The sequence below is a fragment of the Lagopus leucura genome, unplaced genomic scaffold (assembly GCF_019238085.1).
Source record: "Lagopus leucura isolate 7727_CA_CO unplaced genomic scaffold, USGS_WTPT01 Super-Scaffold_100015, whole genome shotgun sequence".
In the NCBI taxonomy this organism is placed as follows: domain Eukaryota; kingdom Metazoa; phylum Chordata; class Aves; order Galliformes; family Phasianidae; genus Lagopus; species Lagopus leucura.
This window is the reverse complement of record NW_024962269.1, coordinates 6,411,425-6,423,764: the sequence shown is the minus strand read 5'-3', so window position 1 is coordinate 6,423,764 and position 12,340 is coordinate 6,411,425. Positions and strand designations below refer to the sequence as shown.

The 12,340-nt window shown below is 41.3% G+C and overlaps 1 protein-coding gene across 1 annotated transcript; it reads right to left on the bottom strand.

Annotated features, from left to right (window-relative positions):
- Positions 1–2,533: 2,533 nt before the first annotated feature.
- LYSMD2 (LysM domain containing 2) lies at positions 2,534–12,340 on the bottom strand. Its single transcript, XM_042876147.1, has 3 exons — positions 12,143–12,340; positions 7,590–7,927; positions 2,534–3,318 (listed from the first exon to the last, which is right to left on the bottom strand). Exons 1-3 carry the CDS (start codon positions 12,338–12,340, stop codon positions 3,267–3,269), a joined length of 588 nt encoding a protein of 195 aa, XP_042732081.1. The 3' UTR covers positions 2,534–3,266.

The window sequence follows — 12,340 nt, the reverse complement described above, 5'->3', positions numbered from 1 at the left end:
TATTGTACTTTATTAAACACTTTACTACAAGCCATAGTAGTATAAGGCTGCTTTTGTGCGTTAAGGAGAGAGCATCTTTTCTATCCAGTGCCCAGCCTTTGGATGAGGCCTTGAGTACAGAGCAACAGGAGTTGTTCACTAATGGCTGCAGAAAGGGGAAAGCCCTTTCTGAGAACACTGAGGGGAACTGCAGAACCTGATAGCTGAGTCAGTTGGGCAGAGAGGTTTAATAGGCTCCAGCCACATTGCTAATGGATTCCAAACGAAAATGTTTTATCAAGTATGTCCCACATTTCTTTAAAAACATTTAGTTCAAATCTGCCCAAGACTTCTCAGGCTTTAACTCAAGAAATTTATCAAAGCTACAGATGTGCAGGTTTGTCCAGTTGAGCAGCTGCAAAACAAGGAATATAATCTGCACTGTGCACTTCCCTTCTGCCTGAAATTCAATCCCTGTGACTGGTAAAAAAAAAAAAAAAAAATAAATATATATATATATATAAAAATAAGCAAAAAAAAAGAAAAAAAAAAAAAAGAAAAAAAAGTTACAAGCGTAGGAAGATTGAAGATGGAGTGAAAAACAAAATATATAGGTGTAGGGAAAATGCTAAGTCATGGCTTGAACCAGTGATTGAGCACCTGGGGGGAAGGCAGGGCCAACCTAGGGGAGCTTAGGTGCATGCAATGAAATGCTCCTGAGTGACTGAAAGGAGTGCAGCCAGGATCCACCCCTTCCCAGACCTCATTTAAGGTTTGGAAGTGGAGATGAGAGTATTTTGCTAGAGATCCTTACTTACCTGAGGTCTTCTGAAGGTAAGCAGCTACTTTCCTCTATTTCCTTCCTTTTGGCTGTTGTGTTTGAGCTAATCCTTACTTGTAGCCTGGGATCTTGCTGCTGTGCTTTCCATTGTATTACAACAAGAAAGGCCAAATAACAGTTATTTATGGAGTAGAAAGACTCTATCTTTAATTACTCTTTCAATATTGCAGATATGTTGTTTCCAGGCATTGCTTTTCTTGGGCTGGCTGCTCCTGGTCAATGCTCAAGCAGGCACAGGCTGCTCAGAGCAGCCCTCTGACTTGCCAGCACCACTGAGGAGAGCCAGCAGAGCTCTTAGGGCTTGGCTAGACCCAGCTGTGCTCTGCAGGCCCTGTGGCCTGCTAGGAGGCCCAAAAAGTCATAACAAATACTCTGTCCCATGGTTGGCTGCGTGGAATACTCTGGTTTGGGAACTCAAGTGCTGAAGACGTGTTCTTGTGGAGGTGAGGCCTGTTCCTGCTGAGCTGAGGAGCAGCACTCGCCCTGGGCTGTGGCTGGTGAGGTAAGGCCTCCTGCGGTTGCTGCTGCTGTTAGCGGTTGTGTTGAAGTTCCCTGTGGGGTCTGCATTTGTGTGGGACAGAGGGGCTGGGTGACCCTGCTGAGCTATGTCAACGGGGGCTGTGCTGAACGCTGCTGTGCTGAGGCTTCCTGTGAGAAGAAGCCTCGTGGGTCAGTCGGGGCGCTGCTGTGGCCTCAGCTGGAGGCCTGACCGAAACCTGAGGGGATGGTGCCTGCCTGTGTTTCTGACCCGTTTGACAAAGTGCCTCAGTGCTGTGGGCTGGACAGGAGAAGGTACTGGAACTGCAAGTCTTCAGAAGGAAGAGCTTAATTTTTTTTTCTGAAAGGTTACAAAATATTTCCAGACCTTAAACTGGGACTTCTTTGAAAAAGTTTATTCTGGCTCTGGGAATGTCCTACTGGAGCTAACTGACAACAGCTGAAATGAGCGTCTCTAAGCGACAATCACAAATATCTACTGCAATTTTTGTAATTGATTTTAAAGCTCTATCGCTGGTTTCTTTAAAGGCTAGTGCTTTCTTTTTCTTTACTCTAAAGTTCCCTAGTTTCTTGGTAGCTTGTATGACAGTGCAAATTTATACAACGTCAGTGTTAAGAGAGAACCTGAATGAGTTTGCTGGGTGTGAATTACTGTAAGCTCTGTGGGAATACCAATTCACATTTTATTTCAAGGTGTATGGGAATTTTTTGTTTGGGGTTTTTTTGGTGTGGCTTATTTCTAGTCTTAGTGGCTTTGGAGGCTAATAAAGAAATAGCATCTGTTGTAGCAGGGATGCAGCAATTCTTCACTGAAAAGATTTGTAAAGCTTATTAAATGACTAAGGAAAAAAATCTAGTATGATTAAGAAGTTGCTCAGCTACAGGACAAAGACTGAATGTGGTCTGCACTCCGTCTTCCTGAGATCAGGTGGGTCTATCTGCATACCTGAATACTTAAAATAGTGAAGGCTTGCCAGTGTTTATTGTTAACTTTAATGAAAGGTTTTGGTTGACTGTACAACTCATAGATCAAATAGTCATTAGGAGTCTCATTAGCAGTAAATATTTCTCATAAACGGTAAACACATGGGTTAAGAAATTCCTAGTACATAGAGCAGAGCTTTATATATGGGACCCTATTTGCCATGGAATTAGCATCTAACAGATAATGTAATTGGACAAGTCATTCTTCACAAAAGCCAGACTGGAATCAAGTTGACTTCATAATGAGCAAACACACTGGAATTTCTTTATTTATTAAATTAAAACCACACAATGTATCACACAAGAACACACATCTGATATTCCAATGCTGTATTTCACAGAGGAAAACTCTCTCGCTGTAACTCTTCCATTTTACTAGCAAAAATCTAGTTTGCAGACAGTTCATTAATGATAAAGACCTTAACTAATCAAAACAAGTCAAATACCCCTCTCAAGCAATAAACCAGTGTTCTTATAACCACACAGACACACAGTTCAGAGGCAAATTCTGCAGCCCTGAAGCAGACACAGCTTCCACAGCAAACTTGTCTGTGTCTGCAGAGTAAGTAAATTTTCATTTGATTTTTTACAAGCGAACTTATTTAACATTTTAAATACTTAAAACAAATTTCACTTTAACAAGTATTTACAAAATCTTTACTAAAGATCAACATCCTGCTTAAAGGGTGACCTCAAGGATATATTGTTGCTACCATGCTACAATTTGCACAGAAGGGGCATAAAGGCCATTGCTAGATTTGGAAGGCTTAAACCCTTTGTTGATATAGCATAAGGACATTAACCTACGGAAGGCAGAAGAGGTCAATTTCAGTGCAATTACCCATTCATGATTTATATAAAGTACATCATGACGATGAGTCCAAAAGACTTTTTTGAATTACTGACCACTTAGTTCTTTAAGAACTGATTTCATGGGAAGTTTTCAGGCTATCACATCTGTCTTCTACTGGTGATATGAAGAAGTTGCATAGGGACCTTCCTCATTCTCCTCCTCTCTAGAAAAAGAACGATCATAAGCATCAGATTAGGAACAGATATCATGCTTCAGCAGTAAAGTTGTCACAAAAATGCAAATAGCCAGTTTTCCTAGTGGGTCAAAATAGATGAGACTGGCATTTCCTAATAAGAATAACACTGTTGTATGCTACTGTTCCTTATGTATGTCTGGAATTCCCATTATTTTCAGAACAGAAAGTTGATAGTAAGTAAAGCTGAAAAAGTTCAACATCAGAACATGTACAGTTCAATGACTCTATACAGTATTTCTTATTTGGCACTAGTATGAAGGATAAACAAGTAGAAGCATGCTGAAGTTCCAGCACTGTTGCTCTCCATCTTTCTTTAAAAAAAGTCTACTTTTACTTACTGCCTTCTGAGTGGCAGAGGATGTGGAATGGGGCAAACAAGGCCATGATGGGAGCAGTCCATCAGAGCTGTAGCCATATCTGTGTTTTGTTGCTGCAAGGATATTTCCTGAATGAATCTGTTAATGTATACACCCTGTGTACCTATCAACATTTAGACTGATTGCTCTGATTTTTATTAGCAGAAAATAGTTGCCTACCATCTCTAGTGTAATGACTGCAAATACCAAAGTAGTGTTGCTATTACAAATTCTCAGGAAACTTCAATCTGCTTATTTTTTACTTGATTATACTGCTATTTTAAAAAGTTTGTATGAAAGCAATGCAGTGCAATGATCAGTGCTAATTCAAACATGGTGACCACTCTGGAGATCACTCTTTTTCGGAAGTATATCTTCAAGAACAGTTCAGTAACATAACTTTAGAGCTGCTGCCAATTCTGCTGCTTTTGTGAGAACAGACTTCTCAGTTGTTGCACTGTGAGCCTCACAGGATTTATTTTTAGTGTTGCATGTGCCTGCATGCAAAGATAAGGTTATTCACATAGCCCAATAATAGCACAAACTATACCAAACTCCATCGTGCAGACTTTCGTGGTACTTCTAAACATCATTAGCTACAATTCAAGCAGCTTAGTAAATTATGCTCATTTTCCCAATCCTTTCCTTTTTCTGAGTAGTGCAGCCAAAATCATCTTATGATACTGCTTTTATCTTGATGCAACTTGTTGAAAAAATTAAGCCTCTGAGAAAGCAAGGTTTTGGTTAACATGTAGTTACTGCAGGGCTGTGTGGTGATGGCAGAATCAAATAAACTAGCCTACCAAAGTAACAAGACCACAAAACTAGTCCAAGCTGTTCATCTCTGGTACAAGACTGGCATTTGGGTCACAGCCAACTCTGAGAGATTCCTGTATGTGGCAGGGACATAAAATAGGGGATTGCTTGAACCAACGCAGGGGGGAAAAAATCTTCTGACCAAGGCTCAGGTATACTGTGATAAGGGTTAGAACAGCTTCCAGCCTTTTATTTCAGGCTGCAGAACTGTGAAATACTACTATTGCAGATCTTTAGACCTGTATATAGTAAATGCGACTTATTACAGACGGTTTAAAAACAAAAAAAAGCTTTACGTGAAGGAAGATTATACAGCAGTAGCTTTGGTCCAGGGCCATAAGCAACAAGGCAGTGTGCATATGTTTAACAACTGAACAATTTTCTTCCTTCACTTTAAGATGCTTAAAATAGCAACGTGATAAGTCACTGCAACGTCCCCTTTCAGGAGAAGAAATGGCAAAACATTACAATGTTTTGTAGTGCTGTCTCTTCTTGTATGCTGTTGCCACTTAACCCAGCAGGATGCAAGCACAGGAGACCTGCTGCAAGCTATTGCATGTTGTTATGGCCTGAAGCACACTAATAACTACATCTGTAAGACTGAGCACACTTGCAAATGAGCAAGTAAACTTGAATTCAACCTTTAGATGCTTCTAAACATCCACACAAACAAGACAGCAATCTAAGCTCATGAACTCAGCTTTTACAAACTTGAAAATGTGGTTCTTCACAAGTATCCTCCTTTGAATTATCTGTTCTCTTAGCTGATGGCTAACGATGGTGAGCAATTATTGGACAAATAACTGAACTTGTTACAAATTTCAAATCTTTTTTACTCTTAGCTCTAGGCAACTGAGCACATAACAACATAAGGTTCTGTTCCAGTGCTGCATGCTGGTTAATTACATTGGCTCATATAAGCCATAATGATTAGAATGGCTGTATTCTATTACAGCGTTTCCAAAATCTGTCACTGAAAATGCAGTTGCAGAAAGACAGGACCCATCCCAGAAGCACAGCAGATGGCCTTAGTGTTCTAGCCTACTGCACTACCCTAAAATATTAAGTATCTTACAAAGAGATTGTATTAGATTGTCAACTGTTTGATACAAAAAGTGTTGCTGAGCTTAATTTCATTTTCAGCATCCTGAGACATATGTAATAGCAAGATGAAGCACTAGCATATCCTTAAACTACAAGCTGCTTTTCTGCCATGTGTAGGTAGAAGTAAATAATAGATATTCTTTCCTGAAATGTAACTACATGAGTTCACTACATACTACAAATAACTCTTTTAATAACTACTGCATTCCTTTTGGTCTCCTGTAAAAGTACTGCCCCCCAAAACATGCCTTACTCCCTTAGGCTGCTCATGGAGCTGCACCATGGGTCAATATGCCTGCTTGGAGAATTCCTAAGCAGTAATTTCTTGCCAGAGAGGCTGCGGATGCCCCATCTCTGATGACATTCAAGGTCAGGCTGGATGGAGCCCTGGACAACTGATTTAGGGGTTGGCAATCCTGCCCATGGCAGTGTGGCTGGATCTAGATCTGTAAGATCCCCTCCAACCTAAGCCATTTTACGATGCTTAGTGAAACTCCCCAGTAAAAGGAGTATTAAATATAGATCTAACTATATGCTTCCATAAACTCTAGGAGTGAAAGGCAGTGAGCACAAATTGAGTAGATTATATTCTATATTCTCTGGCAATTGTCTACTTGCATTGCTATTGAAGTTAAATTTAGAAGTTAATATACCCCATTCCTTTGTGAGTACTTAAAGGACTGAGTTCAAGAGTTAAGATTAAAGAAAAAATCACCAAAAGTCTTCTATGTAGCAGGAGACTGAAACAGATACCTGTACCTCAGAAAGATACCAAATAAGCATGATCAGAATTGGTGTGTGTATACGCACGAATTCTTGGTTACATTAAGCAATAAAGAGTATAAAGAGTGACTTGGTATGTTAGAACATCTACTAAATCAGGATTATGAGTATGGTGAGAAGTTCTGACTTGAAGTTTTGAAACAGATAGAAAACTGCAAGCAGAAGCAGACTTTCTCAGTAATGTCACTTGTTCTATTGTATCCATTTTCTATCCAGCAGTGGCGAGCTGCGTGTGCGTGGAGTGCAACAGAAAACAAATTCCATTCTCCTGTTTGTCTTATGTGGTATTTTCCCAAATGAGACTTGTCCAATTAATAAATTCAATATACTGTTTCCCTCCAATTTTTCCCAGTAACTGAAGCTTAAGTTGCTGGAATGACCCTTTACCTAATTTTTTCTTTTTTTTTAAAAAACAAAAAAGGACTCTAAGCTCTACAGCTTTGATCCTTGAAGGCATCAGTATTTGAAAGTGAATTGGGATGATGGAAGCTCTGCATTAAACAATTTGCAAAAGCAAAGTATGTATTTGCTCGCATAACCTCTCTCCAGATCCCATAGTAAGAGAAGTGATGCTAGTTCCCTGCAGGGGTTCCCTGTGTTATTGTCATGGGAAATGCTATCACTGTGGCAAATGTTAAAAGGATTTTCTAGGATTAAAATACATAGGGACTTCTGGTTGCAATAGAAAATACTGAAGAAGTCTACATAGCTGGATCCACGAAGGGGGGGGAGTATAGGGAAAGGAGGTAAGATTGTTAAGTGAAAGAAACTGCAGTGTGGAGCATGTTGTGAGCTAGCTTGGGACAGGAGAAACAGCTTCCTGTGTCAGCTTCCATGTAGGCTTTGGCTTAGTACTCTACAGCAAACTGGGTTTGCTCAATGAGTTGCCTACTTACATTGCAAGACATCTTGGACAAGACATCTGGCACTATAGCTTTCATAGGGTAGTATTAGTACTGAAATTCTGTGAACAATGCATATTAAGGCAGCCTCCAGCCATCGTGTCAAGGCACGTGCTAGTGGTGTACTGCATATGTGTCTTGTGCATGATGATAGTGTAGGCATGCTGTGGACAAAACAACAGCTGCTATCTGAGATGCACCCACAAAGAGGGTTCAGTTTAGACCGAAAAGCTTCTAGGATGAAATGAAGGTGCTTAATACTGAAAGTGGCATTTACCTGACGCTGTCATCTTTTAGTTTTCTGGCTGCTTGTTTGGATAACTTAATCTGCAAGTCCAATCTTTGAAGAAAATCTTTGGCAGACAGTTCTTCCGGTGCAGTGGGCTGATTGTCAGGTTCTTGAGGACTGGGAGAAGAACTACTTTCTTCCTGAACTGTCACTAGCCCTTCTTCACAAGAAGGGGAGCTGTCAACTGTTTCATTCTCAGGAGACTCCAATGAGTTAAGTCCATTGAACAGTAACGGTTTCTCTGATATAACAGGAATACTCAGGGTTTTCCTCAGAAATATACAGTCATTAGTGAACAGTTTATTTGCCCTCTTTATTTGTTCCATCTGAAAAAGATAGGAAAAAATGTAAATGATTAGGTTTTGGTGAAGCATAAAATGCTGCCTTTCTGAAGTGCTACAGTAACCTCTACTTCCAGTAGGACTACACTTAGCAGTAGGAATGATTTCAAAAAGATTATTTCACATTCAAAGTGACTTTAGAGATTCAACATTCTAGCTTTTCCTTTGCATACAGACTTGATGCCACACTTGGTCCTCCCAGAAGTCTTGTACTACCTGAAGATGTGTTTCTCAAATGGTCTTCCAATCTCATTACAGGCTCACATGAACATTTAGGGAAAAGCAGAGGGGCTGCTGGTTTGGATTTACATTAAAGCAAGGCTCAGAACTGCTAACAGCTGCTACAGGGAAACCATTCTGGTGAAAAGCATGCATAGTACAAACAAGGGGTTGATAGTTAAATCAAACATTCTTAGGATGTTAGTTAAGAACAGGGAGCGCTACAAACGCTGGGAGAGCAGTATATGCCTCATGCATGCCAATTTTTCTCCATAGCTGATATAAGTTCAGATTTCAGCTGAAGTTTCAGTGAGGAGTTGGGAAAAGGATAAAGGCCCTGTAAGCAATATGCACTACAGCTATATAGACTACATGCTGCGTCTCCATTAAACTGAATTCTGTGGCATGATTAACAAACACTTCTACATCAGAATGCATATGAACCACTACGTAACTTCGCTATTATCTATGCAACTTTTACTCACGACACTCCATAACCTTCATCAGCAAATGCTACATCATAGCAGAAGGAAGAATGAAGTGGACACATCCTTATCAGCAGTAATGTGTATGAAACCTCAACTGTTCCGTACTTAACTGAATTCATAATAGCACCTCAAGTTGCTCTACAAAGAACAGGCTGTAATGTGTGCTTATTACTGCCTCCTTACAAAGAATATTAAGTTTTCACTCATCAAAATTTCCTTTCAGGTCAGTGAGCTAAGCTGACTTTCTATTTCTCAACTGCAATCTTTGCACCAGGAAAGACTGTACACTATTAAATGACTTCTGTTATAACTTGAGCTCAAGACTTTACCAGGAAAAGTCCTAGTCCCCTGGTGACTGCAATAGGCAGGGACCCGTAATCACGATTATGCTGCAGTGATAAACGCACTCTAAATAAAACCTGCTTGAAAACAAATGTAGCAACAAGTGAAAATATTCCTCTAATGCAGCAGTGTTATACCTCCATATTAAACTAAAAGGAGTGGAATTGTGTAAGAATAAAAACTGTTAAGTCTTGTCATAATAGGAATTTCACTGCTACATTTTTCCCCAGAAACAAATGCGGAGGGCTGCAAACACTAGCCATTCACTCCTTCAGAGTGAACTCCTTCAGAGTTTGCAGCATCTTGAGTTTACTAATGGATAATGAAAAATGGCTCTGTTTATCTTATGCTTGCCATTTTTAAGCTCTTCTAAATTTTTTCTGCCACTGCTTTGTGTCCCTCCCAATGGGAAGAGAAGTTGATGTGTTAAACCAGTTCCTTTCTCACACTGAAGATGCTACTGGGGGAAGCAGTCTAAAACCAGTGGAAAGCAGTGGAGATGCTAATCTGCGTCTTCTGAATGTGCTCTACCTCATAGCAGACTTGAGAAGAAAATGTAGGAGAAAGGTGTAAAGAGCTTCCACATGGTCTGCTCTGGCCAGACTGCTTTTGTTTACATACGAAAAAAGACTAGAAACTATCTTTAGTGCACCTTACGTAGTATAGGGCATATCTCCCAGCTCTTTCCCAAGCAAAGTACCATCAGAATGCCATAAAGGAAGCTTTGCCTGGCTCAATAACAAGATTCATAATAGCATCAGATGCAAACTTAAATGTTTATTTTCAACACTTTTAAAAGTCAATAGTGTTTTTTTGAAGGATACCGAAAACTCGCATTTAAAATGCTAAGTGGAGCTCCTCTCTGAAAATAAGATGAAACATTCTATTTTAACCTTTGATTCCTTCAACAAGGGGACTAGGGAGCCAGTATTTCAGCAGGTGCTAAATAATGCATTGTACTGCTGCTCTCTATCCCCCTTCACTGCAACACTATCCCTGGTTAATTCTTCCTGTAATACCCTTTAAATACTATCTGGTGACATTTGGAAAAAGACTGCGTATCTGCATTAGTAACAATGTAATAAGAAATATGTCTCTCAAATATCATTTTAGAGTCTTGAAAACAATGTGCTATATTCTCCAACTGTAACTTCTGCATTCATAGGTGTTTGGAGAACAGAATTTAACACCAGTTTTCTCTGTGCAAGGAAACTGATTTGTTAGCTAGATCTACAATAGCAAAAGCCTTTTCTCTTAATGTAACTGAAGCAGCACTAATGGGTAAACTGGTGCTGAATTCATCAAAACTGCTTCACAGCAAAACAAGTAGACTTCATCCTTCTCACCCCACTAAAAGGGATCCCTTTGTAAGACACAAAGTGGTACTCCATGTGAACCATAAATATGATACTAAACACATGAGCTATTAATTCCCAGATTACCTAAGTGTTCAAAGGAATATCTCACGAACCTCAGCCATGCAAGATTAATAGCATTTGGGGGAAAAAAGGTGAAGGGCAGCAGGGGATGAGACCAAACAAATCATGCTGCTATCTCTCTAAAATGTTCTTTCCATCCATCTCAAATTGCTTATGTGTCATGGCATCTCAGGCACTGGACAGGATGTCTTCTGCTACGAAGTAACTCCCTTTGAGGAAAACCACATGGAGAAACTTACAGCAACAGTAATACTGGAGGCAGTGACAGCCTAAGTTAATTGTGATGCTGCAAAGCGCCCCTTAGTCTTAGACAACTATACAGGGTGTAGGAAGTCAGTGTAGTGGTCCTCAGAGGAAGTCGGTCCTTGTCCCTGTGTGAACATGTAAGAGCCTTCATTTTGTTTAAAGCCAGCTTGTTTGCATGCATTCATACCTTGGGATGAAACCATTAGAGCAATAACAAATGACTGATGGCAGCTAACTTGGCAGTACCCTGAGGGAGATTCCATATCAGTTTAACCTTTCTGAATTGGAGCCTACAGTGAAGCAGCTCTGGTTTCCTAGGCAAAAATACTAACAACAAAGAAACAGCAAATGAGATCTTAAAACCAGCATTTATATTTGAAATGTGTCATTGGAACAGCAAAAGTTTATTAACACATCATAGTACAAAGTTATTGTCTGTAAATTAAACACTTCAGATGGGACAGGTCTGATCCACAACTTTATTTCAGCTGAGAGGGAACCATAGAGTGTTCAGCATAGTTTCTAAAAACTGCTTTAATAATCCGTGCATATAATTTTTCTACTTAGTGCAGTGAGCAAATATACTTCTGAATAAAAACATCACTAAATCATTTAGCCCAGAGACTTCAGTATGGAAAATGCTACCCAAAATATTTTTTTTAATTGGTAAGATAATGTTACTTTGCTTGCCTTGGTATTCCACAAAACTTTGTTTTAATGTATGCCTATATAAATTGCAAATGCCAAGAATGCCGTTAATGAGATTTGGTCAAAAGTTCCTCAAACCTTTTCACAACGAAGGCTGAATACTGTTGAAGCCTCAGCAGTTTTTGGAGCTAGAGGAAGGCAAGGAAACCCATTATATTCAACCTACTAATTTGGGACTGCACTGTACCTCCTCTGGAGAGAGCCCAGCTGGAAGGTGCTCTCTGCAGCTGGTGTGAAAGTGACGTTCACTGTGTGCCTGCACTGTACTGCTGGCTGTGCTTCAGCCCATGCAGTTGTGCACATTGGTACCACTGAAATGCTGACAGCCTGCAGGGCTTCACGTGCGTGGGGAGGTCGGTGAGGTAGGGAGCAACCCGGGCTGTTAGGGGCTGCTGGTAAACCTCACGGACTGGGCTGGGAGAAGCCTTTAACGCGTTCCATGGGGATGCATTCTCCTTTCTAGGGGATGCAAAAACAGCAGCGCTTTTGAGCCGGCCGGGAGTCAGGTGAGCAGGGGGAGCATTTGGGCCTGAAGCTGTCGGGAGAAAATCTTTCGGCCGCAGCCAGCACATTGTATCAGCGTAACGCGCTTTCTGAAGGCAAAATGTAATCCCCGTTCTCTGCAATCCGAGCAGAGCGCGGCGGTGGTCAGCGTGCTGCCAGCGCGGATTCCCCATCGCCGCAGCCGTGGCACCGAAAGGCGACCAGTGCCGCCTCCCCGCCGTGCCGGGACAGAGCCGCCGCCGCGCGGGCCTTACCGTGACGCCGTACTTGAGGGCGATGCCCTGCAGCGTGTCCCCGGCGCTGAGCCGGTGCTCCACGTAGCGCTCCGCCAGCGGCGCCGCCACGCTCGCCGTACTGCCATACGAGCGGGCCTTGATGAGGGCCAGCCGCTGAGACAGCTCGGCCTCCGACTCCGGCCCGCCGGGCGGCTCCTCGCGCGGCGACTCGGCCAT

What these genes read in the sequence shown, in the direction of transcription:
- LYSMD2 (XM_042876147.1), bottom strand. Translation starts at nt 12,340, where the DNA reads ATGGCCGAGTCGCCGCGCGAGGAGCCGCCCGGCGGGCCGGAGTCGGAG. An exon ending in CCCTCAAGTACGGCGTCACG is followed by an intron (nt 7,928 to 12,142) that starts GTAAGGCCCGCG and finishes TATCTTTTTCAG; the next exon opens with ATGGAACAAATAAAGAGGGC. An exon ending in CTAAAAGATGACAGCGTCAG is followed by an intron (nt 3,319 to 7,589) that starts GTAAATGCCACT and finishes TTCTTTTTCTAG; the next exon opens with AGAGGAGGAGAATGAGGAAG.